Here is a 19,321-nt window from a genome sequence, read left to right as displayed (position 1 = left end):
TGGTATTGTCACCTTTTTAATAATTTTTATCATTCAGTTCAGGGCCCTGACCTAATCCTTGTAAATTAAGGCTGATGATGTTCCTTTATTTAAGACACCTCATGATTGTTTTATAATTCAATGAGTAATATAATGTATTGAGTAGGTGGTTGTGATTAAAAGGATTTTATAATTTTAACCAGTTGTCGTGTCATGATATTTCCCTGATTCAAACATATTTCCAGGGTTAGAATGATAATGAAGATACCAAAAATAAAAGGGAAGAGTCTTGAAATATGAAATTTACTCCTTGGTCTTTTTGGAATCGAAAGGAACAAGAGTCGACTAAGGGGAGATGAAAGGAAGAGATCTGCCACAAGAAAATATACGTATTTATATATTTATCGTATGGCAATAATTACAAATATTTAGATATCTTGTAATTGGACTAAAGTGGTGTTCACATCAATTTGCAGTACACCCTAGCTACTGTTCTATGACAAAGAGGGATTAGAGCTTCAGACCCAATGCTCTGATTCACTCTAGGGCTGCGTGTGTTGTCAACAGAAAATCGGGAAGTCCCCTTGATATGTCCTTGTCTTACATTCGAACACAATATGCTGAATCATCTGTATGGCAACACCGTAGTCACAACGAGGAGAGTGAATTCTGCACCACTTCTGAAGGGGTTGGGTACTGATTTCATTATTGGTCGGAATCATGAGTCCATGTTTTCCTCGGTAGATCAAAACCAGGTACATGGCTGTTTTTCTTTGAATAGGGCCAAAACTGAGGGCTGGTGTTCACCGTACTTTCTTCTTTACACTTGGATTTGCATAAAAATTGTTCTGTGTTAAACTCTGGGCATAAACGATCGGTGGATATTTAGACTTTCGCAGGTTCCTGTTAAGGTTAGGGACGTCTTCATGACTCGGCAACCGAGCTCGATAGCTGAAGTCGCTTAAGTGCGGCCAGTATCCAGTATTCGGGAGATAGTAGGTTCGAACCCCACTGTCGGCAGCCCTGAAAATGGTTTTCCGCGGTTTCCCATTTTCACACCAGGCAAATGCTGGGGCTGTACCTTAATTAAGGCCACGGCCGCTTCCTTCCCACTCCTAGCCCTTCCCTGTCCCATCGTCGCCATAAGACCTATCTGTGTCGGTGCGACGTAAAGCAACTAACAAAAAAAAAATGACTCGGCAGATCCGAGTTTCCTTAGTTGTTCTTGTATTCTTGAACCAGAGCAAGTTTTTTTTAAATGCAGATTGGAATTGGAAGCCGGTAGGTGAGAGTGGGTCCGGTAATTGATTAATCTCATGGGATTGCTAAGTTGAATGTTGATTAACTTAACCTGAGGGCTGTTTAACCAAACTGGGCTAAAATATTCAGCCATAGAGATGATCAGACCTAAAGCAAAATACCTAAGAGTTCCTACAGAAGCAGCCTAAGTTGTACCACAATCTGTTCTATGGGTTTTAATTTTGACAGCTTGTTTTCAAGATTTTTTTTTTTTTTTTTTTTTTTTTTTTTTTTTTTTTTTTTTTCAAGACAGCGTTCAGTCTAAGGTTACTCTTAAATTATTTGGGAGTGTATTAATAAAAACTTTCTACGTAAGAACTTCAGACAGTATTACTGTCAGCTATTCCATTGTTTACAAATACAGTAATCATTCCTGCTAGCTGTCCCGATTTACGCGCGAGCCTGCTGACTTCCTGCATAGCTTTCCGACCTCCCGTTCAGTTAATTCTTTCACCCGATTTTAAGTAAATGACCGCAGAACTTTAAATATGTTTTTGAAACTCCTGCTGTCTTTGTTCTTTCAAAGGCCGAAAGTTGTCCTCTTACTGGCCGATATGAGTTGCTAGAGATACGTCTATAGCTGCCGTTTGGCTGAAGTCCTGTTTTAAAATGAACGGTGAATATCGCTGGGCTCAGACTGGTGTTCTCTTTCACCCTCGCGTTGCACCATGGTTTTGTTTGCTGTGGTCATGATTGTTGATCACTGTAGCTTGGATAAATATTCAGTTGTGATCATTTGATAATGCAGTTTTGTTTAGAGGAGGTGTTATGAGGTGTTTGTTCACGTGATAGAACCAGAGGAAGTGCTGCTTTTTGGTAAGAGTTATTGGTTATATTTACAATATGACATTGTGTGCTTATTCATGGTTTGATATTGTATCGTGGCGAAGAAATATAATTCCGATTAAACACTTCGGAATAGTTCTCATTTGATGAGTCGAGGGAATTTTCATATTTTGTAGTTTGGACTGCTTGCCTTTTTTTTTTTGTATCACGCTACGGGAAGGGTGATGCTTCGACAATCTCCCGATTTTTGCTTTTTCGAAAGTTGGCAGATGGGTGAGTAACGTAGAAACAATGCTGGACTCAACTTGGGCGTTGTAATTGTACTAAAAACTGTGAGCCTCCACAGTCGGGACCCGTTTATTTGCTGAAACTCATCAACTGGGAAAGTGGAGAATACAAGAACCAGCTCTGCGGCCGAAATGTTCACGAGCTAGTAGTCGAGTGAAAAGTGGTAGATCTCGTTTTACAATTGAGTAGTTAATAGTTTTCTGGGAGGCGGAGTACCGCGTTACAATTCATGGCCGTCGCATGGGCTGAATGGTAGAGTTTTATCATTTCCGTTTAAGCAATGCTGCCCCCTATTGTTGACTTGATTAGGAGGCTGGTCCAATCGGCAGCCACATAGGCCTTAATTGTCATCCCATATCGTCCTTGTCCTCTCTACACGCGAAGTGCTGTACTGTCGTGTTATAAAAGATCTGTGTGTGCTTTCCATTCGATGCTCAACGAAGATAACCGCATGTAAACTGAGTGGAACGCGTTGGCTGTAAAGATAATATTTCTACCAAAAGTTACTAATGCTGTGACCCTTCGTTTTTCAATGGAACTGTCTTTCGTGCAGCCAGATTTAGCGTCAGGCGATCAACGTAATGATGCTATCAACAACTTACTGAGAAGTAACACTGTTGGTTAGCAACAAGCCCCTTTGTGGTTGAGGTTACAGGATTGATTGCCAGCAAAACAGGTTGATATTATTTTTTGAGTGCTTAAATGTGGAAGGTCTATATCAGCAAATTAATTGCCAAAAATTCGAACGGGGCTGTATTGTGGTCACGGCTGCAAGTAGGTAATTGTCAAAATCAAGCATCAAGTCCGTATGGGTTTGACATTTGATTTATTATTATTATTATTATTATTATTATTATTATTATTATTATTATTATTATTATTGAGCCTCCGTAGCTCAGGCTGCAGCGCGCCGGCCTCTCGCCGCTGGGATCCATGGTTCAAATCCCGGTCACTCCATGTAAGATTTGTGCTGGACAAAGCGGATGTGGGACAGGTTTTTCTCCGGGTACTCCGGTTTTCCCTGTCATCATTCATTCCAGCAACACTCTCCAATATCATTTCATTTCATCTGGTTTTCATTGATCATTGCCCCAGAGGAGCGAGACAGGGTTCGGCAGCCGGCACAATTCCTATCCTCACCGCTAGATGGGGGCTTCATTCATTCCATTCCGGACCCTGTCGAATGACTAGAAAACAAAGTGTGGATTTTCATTTTTTTTATTATTATTATTATTATTATTATTATTATTATTATTATTATTATTATTATTATTATTTACAATGGGCTTTACGTCGCACCGACACAGATAGGTCTTATGGTGACGATGGGATAGGAAAGGCCTAGGAGTGGAAAGGAAGCGATCGTGACCCCAGCATTCGCCTGGTGTGAAAATGGGAAACCACAGAAAACCATCTTCAGGGCTTCCGACAGTGGAGTTCGAACCTACTATCTCCCGAATGCAAGCTCACGGCTGCGCGCCCTTAACCGCGCGGCCAACTCGCTCGGTCTAAAAAATGACACATATTCAAGAACACGAGATCCATATCATTTTAACCAGTGTTGTCAGATCTAAAAATATTTCAGAAGATAGGACTCGAAAATTTCGTCAGATTTAATCAATATTTCGGAAGATGTTTAGATAGGACATTCTTTACAATATTACAGAAATTTAAATCATCATACAAATAACATGAAGCGATAGAGTTGATGATAACGATGATGGTTGTTTAAAGGAGTCTGATATCTGGGTCTACGACGTCCACTCCCCCCTTCCCCCCCCCCCCATTTCTCTTTTTCCTGCTGTCGCCGACATGCTTCGTCAGACGTAGAAAGACCGTAAAAATTTCGAAATCCTAGCATGATTGTGCTCTTCGATTGTCCCTGGGAATTATGTGGTAGGTCAGGTATTGATAGGGGCTGCCTGGCCGAGGCGGTAAAGGCGTGCTCGACTCGCCCTGAAGGACGTAGGTTCGATTCCCCGTCAGGAAGTCGTAAAATTTAAGAAACGAGATTTCCACTTCCAGAGGTGCACATGGCCCCGAGGTTCACTCAGCCTACACCAGAAAAGAGTACCAGGTTAATTCCTGGGGGGAACGGCGGCCGGACGTAGAGCTAACCACTCTACGCCATCAAGTGCCGAGTTTACGGATAGTGGAAGCCTTTACCTTCCACTCCTCCAAGGGCCTTCATGGCCTGTACGGAGATGACTTTGCTTTGCTCTCGTTGCATGTATTGATATTGTATTGTCACTTAGGAGTGCTTATGTTGGAGGGATCTGTACGATTCGCTCGTTAAAGACCTCATTCTCAAGGTAATACAGAGTGTGACAATAAGGTAGGCCAAACTTTCAGGACAAATTCCTCACGCGTAGAAGAAAGTGTTGCATGGTGAGGGTCCGAAAACGCATTTTTTCCACGTTAGAACTCGTGTTATGCAACTCTACATAGTACATCTATTATGGGAAATGCACAGGAACACAACGTACCACCATACTACATGGAACTCTTTCTTACGTGAACACTTCAGCATTGATACATGCGTACAAATACAAATTTCATTATGGTTCCGTATTAACAATATAACGTAAAGAGATTCCGTTCTTTAATACATTCTTTTTTTTAAAAAAAGAAAAGAATTGAGTCTCTTTACATGCGTACGAAGTACTCCAGGGATACATTAACGCATCTGAGATTCAATGCAACGGCGGTTGATGCATGTCTACCCCGTTAATTCTGAATTCATTCACGCTTTTCTGTTAGAACGCCACACAACCGGTAGGTTGGACATGTGAAAATTTCTGAAGCATCTTGACCTTTTTCCAATCGCTAATGGTTTCTTCAAATTTTTCGTCTGAAAATCTGCGCATCAAAATGGGCAATCTCTCCTTAGGCCATTTTCCCCCTTCATTGTCAGCGTCTTATTTGGCAAAACGCAAATAAACAAACCAGTTTCATCACAGTTGACGATGTTTTCCGGCCGGTAGTCATCCTCTAAAATTCCCAGTCGTTTGCTTCTCCGCTGATTTGTTCAAACATTGCCGTATTTCATGTCCAACTAAACATTCAAAGCTTTAAAATCTTCTTTGTTTAGTCTCCGTCACCATTTTTGCTGGAGCTTGTAGAATTAGATTCTGAAATGGGCAAATTTTGAGATCTTGCATCCAAATTCGTCATACATTATCGCATTATTATGTCCTAGTTTCCTGTTTTTCTTAGCTTTCTCTTCGAATCACCGCTTCGTTCCTTAGTCATTTTATTTTGTCGTTTTTTCGAATTTTACATTCTTCAGTGTTTCTACATTTAGGTTTTTGTTCTCTTAAGTAAAGTATAGTTTCAGTTTTAGAAACAACATGTTGTTTAACTTATTTTCTTCACTGTATTAATTATGCTGACAGCGGATACTGTATGTGTACTCTTCGAAATACTTTCGGAATTTTCTCCACGTCAATGAACGAAATAGAACATGAACAACCTCATTTAAGCGGACTTGTCAAGATTTCCTCTTGAATACGTGAACAGCTTGTACGAATGTTAGTGAATGAGAGCAAGTATGATGAAGAGCTATCGTTAGTAAAAATGTAGGCAGAGAATATTAATCATTAACAAAATCACTATTATAATACTATTCCTTTACTTTAGGTATTTTTTTAAGTACTGTATACAGTTTTCTGCAATACCTAATTTTCAAATTATGTCACTATGTACAGCACATCGTGGGTGAGTGAGGCGTAACTTCGCCACATACAAAGGCACAAAATAAACTAATTATTTAATTAAATACCGTACTGAAAGTTTAATAATCATCATAATAATAATGCCATTGGTTTAACGTCCAACTAACTACTTTTCGGTTTTCGGGGACGCCGAGGAGCCGGAATTTAGTCCCGCACGAGGCTGACGTATTTGAGCACTTTCAAATACCACCGCATTGAGCCAGGATCCAACATGCCAAGATAGGGTCAGAGCCCAGCGCATCAGCAGTCTGAGCCACTCAGCCCGGCTTACTGAAAGTTTACCCAAGATCTCTACTGTATGTATGTGAATTTAGAATCAGTGGAAAACATACAGTATTGTGACATTAGGGACAACCCATGTAGCATAGGCAAAATAAAATTGTAGATATAAATAATTGTTAGAAATTATGAATAGGCGACCGCCATCTTTTGATTTTTTTAAAGCCGGGCAAGTAGCTCAGGCGGTTGCGGCGCTGGGCTTCTGACCCCATCTTGGCAGGTTCGATCCTAGTTCAATGCGGTGGTATTTGAAGGTGCTCAAATAAGTCAGTGGCTTGTCGGTAGATTTACTGGCACGTAAAAGAACTCTTGCGGGACTAAATTCCGGCACTTCGCTGTCTCCGAAAACGGTAAAAGTAGTTAGTGGGACGTAAAGCTGCTATTATTATTATTATTATTATTATTATTACTGAAGCCATAACTCGGCTGTATTGTAGAGTGTTCCACCATGAAAAGCAGACATGCCACTCGCGTTCTTCAACTGCTCATGTGATGTGTACGGTTTCAATACCTAGTGGTAGACATTAGGACATTCGAAGAAAATAAGAAAAATAAGTAGGAAAATTGGTAACCTTGCAAAAACTATCGTTTTACCTAATACCTTCATATTTTCGGCTTTAAAATGAGAAGTTTCTTATTAAAATACCTTCTGTCATTTTCCCACGTTTTCAACAGCTTTAGTCTGGAAGTTCAGTATATGTGTATACAGTATAATAATGTTGGATGTTGCCCATCGTTCAAACATTTGCTTTGTAAGTTAAGAAATCCTTGTATTTGTTTGTTAGATTGATTTTTCTTTTTTTCTTTATTACAGCAAAAATTGGATTATTCTATTTCCTCTTCTATGTGGTGCTGGCCGCCCTCTTTGCTATTTGCCTCTGGGTATTCTACCAGACGTTGGATCCCCGCATTCCCACATGGCAACTGGACCGGTCAATCATTGGCACTTCACCAGGTAGGCCTACATATTTTTGTGAAAATTGCAACCTGTTGGTAGTAGACAGCCTAGATGTGAGAAAATTCAGGTTTTTCATTAACGATACTGTAAATTCTGTTTTAAGAAGTCAATAGAAAAGATGTATATTCTTAAAACAATAATACAAAATATATTTATTAATGATGTCTTATTCATAGTAGAAAATAATGGAAATAACACATCAAGACTTATTTTTACTTCTTTAAACGTAAGAACGGGGCTCATGTGTTTGAGTGTGCCAGGCTGAATGCTTTTACATCACACAAGGATCTCTTTTCTTTTTTAAAAAAAATTGAGATACGGACTTAGGTCTGGATCCACCATACTGTCAACAATATGCATATAAACACACACAAGTCGTTAATGAACACATTTACTGTAGAATTCTGCTCTGAAAACCACAGAGTAGGCCTACATGTTATACAAGAAATGAGCTGATCTACAAAAGTCTGAAATGAAACAAGCTACAGGCGAAAGGAATTATTTAGCAAATATTACAAATATTGCATGTAGATCAGTCACTGTTTTTTTTAAGTACATTGTAACAAAGAAAAAAACACACACTCAAGTTGACACAGAATCAATTCTCGATATGTAGAAAGAGATAGTACTGTTATTCACTTTAAGTGTCAAAAAGCCAGTTTAGTATCTTGCATAAACATTTTATTGCTGTATAAACTGTTAAGTCATTGGTAGCCAGGAGTACCGTAATCTTCGTTGGCAGTGGCTGTCAGAACGATCAACGTCTGGAGAAAGATTTGCTGCTGTATACTGTAACGTTGACAGGCAAAGAAGTAATGATCTGATGTAGCCAGAGATAGGCCGTCGCACGAACAATAAGGGGTATCAACAACATGTAGGCGATATAAATTACTAATGAAGCTCCCATGATTAAAGCGCAAGCGTGATGTATCGGCGATTCCAGTTCCGTTTGGAGAACCACGAATTTGTGTGTGTGTGTGGGGGGGGGGGAGTTCCTGTATTATAATGATATCCTCGATCGTTCTTGCTAAGTATCCAGTCTGATTTCCAAGTATTATACGCACGAATTTTAATGTAAGGTGGCAGATCGGATAGTTGCACGCACGTACTGTAGAGTGTTCCTGTCTTTGATGCGTCTTTAGCAAGTCTATCCACATGTTAATTGTGTATACCGGTAATGCCACTGTGCGCAGGTATCCACATAAAATGAATGCTATATTCTCCTTACATTAAGGCGTGGATTTTCTGTAGCATAGAATGATATGTGCATTGGTAAATTGGGGTTGCTCTCGTTGAACAAGGAAATCTAACCGCAACAAAGGCTGGACGACGCTATTGCATCCCACAGAGTACAGCGACACATTGGAGAATCCGGAGTGGTAATTATTTCGTGTGACTATTTCTAGCAGAGCGCAACCATTGTAAGGTAGACCCTCCGATGAGGTTGGGCAGCATCTGCCATGTGTAGGTAACTGCGTGTTATTGTGATGGAAGACAGTGTTGTGTGTGGGTTGCAGGGAAGTTGGGGACAGCACAAACACCCATTCCCCGAGCCATTGGAATTAACCTATGAAGGTTAAAATTCCCGATCCGGCCGGGAATCGGACCCGGGATCCTCTGAACCGAAGGCCAGTACGCTGACCATTCAACCAACGAGTCCGACAAACTCGTGTCCTCATTCCGAGATGGTGCAGCTCTTTTCAGGCACACCCCCAATGGAGGTGAGCTGCGTGTACCATTTTAACATACCAGCTCTCTTGCCATTCTTAAATTTCTGGCAGTACCGGGAATCGAACCCGGGCTTCCGAGGACGGCAGCTAATAACACTAACCATTACGCTACGGAGACGGTCATCGGGAGTAGTGATGGTGGTGGTGATTATTGTTTTAAGAGGAAGTACTACTGGGCAACCATCCTCTATATAACACTAATCAGAGAGAAAAAATGGAAGGGATCCGATACTATGAAAAATGAAGGTATTGGCCATTGAAAGACAAGGGCGAAATTGAAATACTGTAGGCCTCGCAAACCTAATATCCTCGGGGTCAGAAAAGAACAAGAATTTACCAAGGGAGGTCGGATAGGACAGATGAAAGTTAGGAGCCTGGTACAAGTAACTGAAAGCAATGACAGGACTCAGCTAAGAGCCCCGTGGTGCCAACTCACGCTCCCAAGTTAAGAGCCCCTAGGACCCCTTTTAGACTCCTCTTACGATAGACAGTGTATACGTAGGTGTTATTCTACCGCCCCCACCCACAGGGGGAACGAAAATCGGGAGACGTAAGCCGACATTCTGGCTCGGGTTCGTGGCGGGTCTCGAAGCAGGAACAGGACGATAACTCGATCGCTGAGACTCATTCGACCCCGTTCATGGACTCAATGCAGCTATGCCAGGCCGCTCGTTTTCCCGGTAGCTCGAGGATGGCATTGAGACGCCTGAATGAGACAGGGTTACAGTCCCCGTGTTGCCTCAAAATATCCGAATTACAGAGAACGGTTTAATGAACCAGTTTGCTGCCTGGGCGAAGAGTCTCAAAATATACGAATTCCCAATGGTGGTACAGTTTCAAAACGTCCTGCGTGTATACAGCATTATCATAATAAGCATAAAGTAATGCGAAAAGTTCCGAGAAGGTTCACTGTATAACCAGCTGGGACTGCGTGGCCTCTTCTAAACATGGTACATCAATCTTGAGGTGTACCGGTACCTTGCACAAACACATACGACAGGGGTCAGTAGACCCACGTACACCATGAACCCGCGCAAAGTAGGATAGTATTATTTTGATGATATACAAGCGATTATGGAAGGTTAAATTAATTCAGCGAGGAGCGGAGTTGGAAATGAAACTACATCAGAACATAACTAAAATAATATAGGCCTGTTACAGAATTAAACACGCTGTATATTAGCATTTTCGCTTACGATTTGATAGTCATTGTTTAGAAGAAATAAGAAAGCACCGTATTCCGCGCTACGAATTTACGTGCTCTATTGCGTCTTCGCGCATTTGGGAATCCAAAAGTTCCAAACAGGAAAAGTTAATGAAAAGTTTTATTCACAAAAGTTAGATATATTGTTTATAAACAGGGCGTTAAGTTTACGAACACGTTATTTTGTTTATTAACAATTCATGATCATTGTTGGTTAACAGTGTTTATTAGCAAAGTGGACGAAAACATCTCAGTGTGGACGCACCTTAACGCGAAGGAAAATCGGCGCATTCTGACGCCCCACTTCATTTGACAGTAAAATCGCTGTTAATCGCACGGTCCAGCGTGCACACAACTTCCCGTCAATATTACTCTTAATACATTCAGTACCGGTATCACACTGGACGGTTACAGTGGTTATATTTTCTAATAACCACAATTGAGTGATTCAGAACAAGCCCAAGTTTCGTGTTGCACGTTTATTCTGGGCTGAGAAAAAGTTGCTTTAGGAAAATAGAAATTTTTTGGGGATGGTTGGAAACAATTGTAACTTGAGTGTTATACGAATACATGTGGCTGTGTATGTTGGGTATTCAGCCCGAAGGCTGGTTTGATCCTGTGCAGCTCCGCCAACAGCTGTCATAAATAGCCTAGGCGTCACTGAAGAGGCGTACTAGGGAAAATAACATATAAAAGAAATCATCACCATCAGACAAGTAGTTTTCCATGTATATTTTTTAAGTGGGCGGTTATTGGACTGTATGCTTCACAGACAATCTCATCATGCAGCGCCGCGAACCTTTGGTTTCGAATAGTTTAGCGCGCTTCAAAAACTGAGGGAATGAATCCGTTCGCATTCGAGTAATTGTTGCGATGTTAAATACGTGGCATTATAAATATCCTGCTGTAGCTTTGTGTAGCTTGGTAAATATTCATATTAACTGCAAGAAATCAGCTTCATTTCCCGTATCAAATCTTGTTTACATTAAATCAATAAAAGTAAAAGTAGAAAGTATCAAACAGGTGGAAGTTTAATTTTATTGATCTAATGTAAATATTTTCTGTCCAAAATCAGACTGCAGAACTTGATGATGATGATGATGATGATGATTGTTCTGGATTTTTCCGTGGTCAGCGGAGGTGAGGAAGCGTGTGGGGTGAATAGCTGAACAGTGCACAAATCTGAGTATAAGTTCCACTACCAAAAATGGGAAAATGTTATTTATTTATTTATTTATTTATTTATTTATTTATTTATTTATTTATTTATTTATTTATTTATTTATTTATTTATTTATTTATTTATTTATTTATTTATTTATTTATTTTCTCCTTTGTAAAAGATTTAACATAACATTGGCAAGTTAACAAGATATAAGAAATAGCCGAAATCTCAAACAATCTCAGACAATAACCATGCTCAGTAAATGTTTACAATTTTGAAAATTACAATTTGACTGTCATAGAGCTCGGTGAGCTCCGAATACATAACAAAAGAGCTCGAAAACTCTAGGTACAAGAGTGAGCAAAGTAGCTTTTAACAGGCACAATCAGTAGGGGAGGAAACTTCCCATTTCAAACATAGTCAGTTTTGCAAGACTTGAAGTTAAATTTAAAAAGGAGGCTAGCCTCAATTTTTGAGAAGTTTCATATCAGAAAAAGAGACCACGTCTCAAGAGATTTACCATTCACGGGTCACAACCCGGTATTACACATTACATAGTTTTACAAAATTTGCCCGATTATGGGCTATAGAAATAATTTTCGAGGATACCTAAGTAAAACCTATCGGACAGCAGTACCTAATATTTTGCTTAATGACAAGGTTACCTCGTAGAAAAGTACATATAGGTGCATAAGGCCCATGCTACTCGGGCGCATAACATGAGAAAAGGTCGTATTTACAATTGATCGACAACAAAATCGAAACGGGTCAGAAAATCAAGCACTCCCCAAAGTTTACGATCTTCAGAAAGCCCTAAGTGGGCTTAAGGCCCAAAGAAACAGTGGCTAAGCCCATGCTACCGGGTGACTAAAGTTGGAGAACATAAAAGCCGAAACAGCAAGACAAATGTAGATGAGTAAAGAAAATCTGTCACCCAATTCAAATTTGAAGGGGAGTATTGCGAGGGTAACCACGCGTACTCCTTTACAATAATCTATTTCCTATGAGGGAATATAATTAAATCCGAGGACTGCCCACAAGAACAATGCAATCAGAACGGAAACCCTAATTATTGTTAACACCTTTGGTGTCTTTTACTGTTAACCTCATTTTCTTTCTTCCACAAACTTTTCAAAAACATTTATTGCTGTGAAAAACACTGACATTTATATTTGACTGACTATGTATCTAGGTTCGAAGAATAGCCACTGCACTTAACGTAGTATCCAGTATTCGGGAGATAGTAGGTTCGAACCCCACTGTCGGCAGCCCTGAAAATAGTTTTCCGTGATTTCCCAGTTTCACACGTCGGGCTGAGTGGCTCAGGCGGTTAAGGCGCTGGCCTTCTAACCACAACTTGGCAGATTCGATCCTGGCTCAGTCCGGTGGTATTTGAAGGTGCTCAAATACGACAGCCTCGTGTCGGTAGATTTACCGGCACGTAAAAGAACTCCTGCGGGACTAAATTCCGGCACCTCGGCGTCTCCGAAGACCGTAACAGTAGTTAGTGGGACGTAAAGCGAATAGCACTACTACCACCACCATTTTCACACCAGGCAAATGCTGGGGCTGTACCTTAATTAAGGCCACGGCCGCTTCCTTCCCACTCCTAGCCCTTTCCTGTCCCATCGTCTCCACAAGACCTATCTGTGTCGGTGCGACGTAAAGCAACTAGAAAAAAATAGCACTTAACGTAGCTCCAGCTATCCTGGAATCTTCTTCTCTTCTTACTCGCCAACAGCATTGACGGTATGCATAGGAGGCTTCGCCGATTTTCCGATCACTAGAAGTTTTAGTTTTTCGGTGCTCGTGATAGTAGCTCCCAGCTTCACTGTAACACTTTATTTACTTCTTAACTGTTCCTCACAAACCACAAATGCTGTATTAATGTTGTACAAAGTTCGAGTTACAGAGCATTTTTTGCTTCAAGAGAGGAAAGGTTTGCTGCGAGAAATCGAGAAATTCTTGTGAGTAATAGAGAAATAAATACACGTGAAGAATAGGACAAATTGCCGGGAAATTAAAGTTACTTCGACATACTGAAACTTCGAGTAATGGAGGTTCGACTGTAATTTACATTATAGAATAGAGGTAGATTTCACAACTTCAGGAAAATAAATATTAACAATAGAACATAGATATGTTTACTAACATCGAAGTACAAATATTCTTAGTGACAAGTAATGGGTTTTGAGCCATCTAATCATCGGAGGAAAAACTTTTAGAATATCAGAAAAGTTCTTAGTTCTTATCAGAGATGGACACAGTAGAAACAGTGCACACAACAAATAGATGGGTATGTTGTACGCAATGGTACAGCTACCGTGTGAAGTGATGCCATCTAGGCTGCCTCCGCGTCAGTTTTGACGTTCCCTTTTACTCTACCTAGTGGCAGTGTAAACTGGATCTCTGTTGGTGATCTGTGAGTTTTACTTAATTATGATGATGATGCAGGCTCAATTTGAACTGATTACCTTGTAGTGTAGTTTAGCCTTTTGTATAGTCACTCCAGAAAGAATGAGTGGATGGTATTTTGTATTCCTCACCATAATGTTGGAATAAAATAATATTTTAAACTTAATTTTAATTATTATCAAAATATAATTAACTTTCCATGAAGATACAAACCCTGTGGATACTCTCAACAAACATTATATCTATGTTAGGGTGGGCCTATCCCAAAGGTTGTTGACAAAGGTGAATGGATGGAGGTTGAGAGGGAGCCTGGGGTGCTGCATTCCAGTGCATGGGTGGCCTGTAATCAAACAGAATGATGAAGCTTTGTCAACTGTGTAGAGGGCCAGACGTGTCATTCCACAGAGGGTGGATCCTTTTTTTCCTCACCCCATCACATAAAAATAAACTAAATCTGGTATGTCAGTAAGGGTGTCGCTCGCATGTGGATAGGTTTCCCACCCATGTGAGCATCCACATAGTAGATTTAGTTTATTTTTATGTTTTAAGGCTGGCGCTTGCTTGTGGCCCGGTTATCCGCCCATGTGAGCGTCCACATTGTAGACTTAGTTTATTTTTATTTTGCGTCCACATGGTAGATTTAGTTCATATTTTTTATCTTTTTTATCTTTGTAACGAGAACATGTATTTGGGCCGAAAGCCTGTAATGTTCTTCAATAAATACTATACTATAAAGAAAAACATTATATCTATGTGTTCAATTGTTTCTGAGAAAAGTGTACCTCCAAGGAAGTTGCACAATACCATACATTGCTCGCTGAATTGTAATTCTATAAAGTAGTGATGACTGCATAATAAGCTCTAGAAATATAGCAGAAAATGGTTGATAGCAGTAGTTACTGAAAGAAAGATGATGGCAAGATTACAAACCCTGATCCGAGGATATTTTTGTAATTTTGCATGAAGGTAATATATATAAAATCTAAGCTCCCATGGGTTTATTTTCAGGTCTTGGTTTTCGCCCCATGCCTCCCGAAGATAATGTGGAGAGCACCCTGATATGGTATGGCGGCTCGAAAGGAGACTACAAAGTATGGACGGATAGCTTGGATCAATTTTTAGCTGGTAAGATGTGCTATTATTCTTCATGGTACCTTATACCTGTGTTTTGGTTATTTTCAAATATGAGCAGTTTGTTCATAGTGGACCGAGCTCGATAGCTGCAGTCGCTTAAATGCGGCCAATATCCAGTATTCGGGAGATAGTGGGTTCAAGCCCCACTGTCAGCAGCCCTGAAGATGGTTTTCCATGGTTTCCCATTTTCACACCAGACAAATGCCGGGGCTGTACCTTAATTAAGACCACGGCCACTTCCTAGGCCTTTCCTATCCCATTGTCACCATAAGACATATCTGTGTCAGTGCAACGTAAAGCAAATAGCAAAAAAAAAAGTTCATAGTGGGATTTTATCCACATTTCCTTCTGACGGGACATTGTCTTACAACTCGGTCACTAGTGTTCAAAATGTGAGAGTCATGAAATTTTTTTCTCAGGCCCGTGACAATTACACTCTCAAGTATAAACATACATTTAATAAATGTACCATACTGTAGCATAGATCAGCCCTTGCACTCTATGCTTCACAGACACTCTTATCATGCTGATATCATCAAGCATGGGGGAGAGAGGGTTAGCTGCAGCGCAGACCTTTGATTTAGAATAGTTAAGCACGCTTCAAAACGTGGCAGCGAACGAACAGTTCATTTCAATGGAACCATTTTGGTCTAAATTTGTGTGTGTGAACTAATTAACTAACCGTTCGAAATATCATTTCTGAGCCCCATTTGGGATAGGTTGCTACTACTGCTAGAAAGCTCTATGAGCCCAGCATGATCCTTAGAATTTCTTAACTTGCTTGCTTCATATCGACTTCTGAATGTAAATTTCTACCCACGATATATCACTGAACAAAGCCTTACACCAAACTTAGCGGTGCCATTGCGCTAGACTGCCTCAAAAAGTGTGCATGGTACAGTAAATAGAAAAGAGGGAGGGTAAGGAGGGGCAGAAGTTGTGGAAGTTTAAAAATTCCATTCAAGCTTATTTGTCTGCTGATATCATTCTACACCATCTCTCACTGACAGGGTGGAAGATACTGCTTAGTTGAGCAGCTCTTCTTCTTATTTCCAAGTCTTTCCAGGCCACAGTTTACAACATTTTCATAACGCGACTCTTTTGTAGATATCACGTAGAACAATTCATGATGCTTTCCTTAGAATTTTTCCAGTTTTCATAGCAAGTTATCTTAGTGTGGGTACCATAAACTGGAACCATACTCTAATTGGGGCCTTTTAGGTGACTTGTACGCCCTCTCCTTCACATTCTTACTACTACCGCTAAACACCCTCATAACGATACGAAGAGGTTTGTAGCCTCTATTTACAATCTTGTTAATATGATTAACCTAATGAAGATCTTTCCTGCATTAACACTGTAATTAAAACTGAAAGGTGAAATGTACAACAATCCTGATCTTTCATCGACCTCTCAGAAGTGAGAATAAAGCAACACACCTCGACATTTTTTCGGCTGGGTGACCCTCACCTGTATTCGCGACTCAGTCGGCCCAATAAACAATAAATAGGCAGACGCCTCGTTGGCAGTTGCCTCCCCTACAACATGTTCTCCTGCATTATCTCAGGCGTGGACACTGCTCTTACTGAAAACACATTCTCAACGAACTCCGTATCACCGGCGCCTCAGTCCACGATGTCATCAGGCTCCTAGAACATTACACTTACTCACCATCCACGCACGTTCTGGCATCAGTACACAGCCAAGAAGATGAGGTAAACATCGTAAACAACGGCGTGACCATCCAGAACAAACGCCACAAAGTGGAGCCCACTCCGGAGTACATAGTGCAGCAGCTCTTTGATGACCCTAGCACCACTCCCTATGTCAATGAACACCAGCCCCCACCACCTCCCAAATCCATCCTTCCCACAACCACCACTACGACCACTACTACCACCATCCCTACAACCACCATCACCACTTCGGCCTTTACTCCTTCTTATACGACCACCATTAGTACCATGTCCAGCCGCCCTTCTCCTCTAATGTCATCCTACATCACTTCCTTCAGTTCCACACCACCCAGTACCACCCTTACCGATACAACCAGCACAACACAACAAGCCACACAAGGAATCGCAGCCACCACCGCAACTCCGACACCTCAGCAACTACCACCACCGAGCTGTGTTCTTCGAAGCGTAGATCCAGCCATCACAGAAGCAGATATACTCCGAGAACTTCAAACAGCAGGAATACCAGCCCGCCGCGCATATCGCATACACAGCGTCAATGGACCAACATTCCTGGTGCGGCTACAACTCCCCTCGGAAGAAGTAGTATGTCAGCTGATGTCCACCGGAGTCCGAATTCGCAACCAGCACCATCGAGTGGAACACTCTTGCTCCCCGCCCCATTCCATGCGCCCCCCTCCTACTAACTCGCAACGCCGCCCCCGGCCACCCACCCCACCCCCGCAAACTGTCTACCTACCTGCTCCCCAAACACCCCTCCTCCCACCCCATCAGCCGATACTAGACCTATTCCGTCTTCTAGCAACCTCCATCGCTCACATCACAGCTTCCCTTCATTTCATCTTTTCCCAACCCTACATTAACAGTCCCTACTATACCTTCCCACCGAACCTGTAAATTGTAACAGCGCCATAAATTTTTGTATTATATCTCTGCTCAATAAAGACTCATCTCTTTTGTATTAAAAAAAAAACCACTTAACCAAGAGGTCCCTATTTGCCCCACTCCTTCATTACACATCTCCTTTCCCCTCTCCTTCGTCTCTCAAATCTACTCAACCCCGCCCAAGCTCACGGCCAGAGGGAGGGCGTAACCCTTCAGGTGGCCCGCCCCACCCCTTCAGGGTGGGGAATGAAAACGTTCTCGCACGCACGCACAACAATCTTGTAACTAGTTTATTACTCAATACAGTACAACATTTGCAAATAGGGTATCTGTGATTCAAGATCTTTACTCATATCATTTATATAGATAAGAGAGATAATGCTTTACCTATTCTAATTCTCTCAATCCTATTTTCTACAAGTGTAGTCACCCATTCAACTGCTCTTTTGTTTAGTCCATTAGCCCTAATTTGTGTCAGCAGTCTTTCTCATGTTCTACAATATCAAAAGCCTTGGATTGATCAATAGAAATAATCCATTTGATCCCCTGAATCTAAAATATCTGCTTTATTTTGCTGGAATCCTGTAACCTTCTAAAACCCGAACTGTCTTCTGTCAAACCAGTTAATAATTTTGCAGACATGTCTAATATAATTAGCAAGAATGCTTTCCCAGAGCTTACAAGCAGCGCGTATCGAGCTGACTGGTGTGCTTTGATTTGCTCCTTCGTGCAACATTCAACTGAGGAGTTGCATTGTCATACCAGCATCTCCTCTCTCTCTGTCTTTCCTTGCTGTCACATTCTATTAGTCCTCCTGTCCTTTGCATGATTTGAGTTTCTGTTTGTACTTCCTATTTTTATACATTTTGCTGAAAGTTTTTCGCTTTACTCCAGTGTTCAACATAGAACAGGGCAATACTTCAGTCACTGCTCAGGTTCTTCCTCGCAAATATTATACAAGTTATATACTATTCTCCCATCTTATTTAGATTCTTCTGCACAGTACAAAGAAACCCTCAACTCATTGTTTGCAGACACTGCTGGGCAACACCTGTTTACAGTATTTGCATGCTGCTAGACTAGTCTTATTGTCATATAACAAACATTACATACAATAATCATAATTCTGTATTGACAGCTTACAGTGGAATAGAAAATGGTAATATAGTTGTCCACCTATTTAATACAACTACATTTATTTACAATTATTTAATTTGTTTAAATCGCAGAAATCATTACACAGTTAGTAGATGTTTTGCCCTCTTTGGTCCATCTTCAGCTATTTTTTATTTATTTGTACTTCCTACAATGATAGGCTTCCTAAATCTGACAAAGTATACCATAACGCTTGAATATTGAACGTATGTGTAACCATGAAGAGTTTTCTGGAGTTAATCCTTTTCATATGCAGTACTATAGAGGTGATTTCTAACAATTTGGGCAGAGCCTTTAATGACCAAGACTGCTAAATCACAGTACAGATTCTTGGGAATGCCCACACTTTTGAAAAACTCAACTAAGTTCCTCTTGCTGCTGTGAAAAGTCCTACAACCCGTATACAGGAGATGTTGTATGATTCTTTGAAATAGTTGATGGTTGGTTCATAGATGGCTCGCTTCTCTGCGTCGACCTCACATCTAATGGTGCGGTCCAGAATATATGCAAAGTCTTCCTCTCGGTAAACTGTGATTATATCTATTCTCCAGTCTCCTCATGGAAAGGAGGAAATTAATGTTACTGGGGTTGAGTGAAACCAAATGGAGAGAGA

The 19,321-nt window shown here is 40.9% G+C and overlaps 1 protein-coding gene across 2 annotated transcripts in view; it reads left to right on the top strand.

Moving 5' to 3' along the window:
• Positions 1-19,321, top strand: part of LOC136877502 (sodium/potassium-transporting ATPase subunit beta-2) — a 206,232-nt gene that overhangs the window by 144,893 nt on the left and 42,018 nt on the right. For both annotated transcript variants that reach the window (XM_067151608.2, XM_067151609.2), the window contains exons 2-3: positions 7,180-7,320; positions 14,846-14,962. In XM_067151608.2, coding sequence (XP_067007709.1) covers positions 7,180-7,320; positions 14,846-14,962 — 258 coding nt within the window. The remainder of the gene's footprint in view (positions 1-7,179; positions 7,321-14,845; positions 14,963-19,321) is intronic.

This window comes from Anabrus simplex, chromosome 7, assembly GCF_040414725.1.
Source record: "Anabrus simplex isolate iqAnaSimp1 chromosome 7, ASM4041472v1, whole genome shotgun sequence".
Classification (NCBI taxonomy): domain Eukaryota; kingdom Metazoa; phylum Arthropoda; class Insecta; order Orthoptera; family Tettigoniidae; genus Anabrus; species Anabrus simplex.
This window is presented reverse-complemented; position numbering and strand designations above follow the sequence as displayed.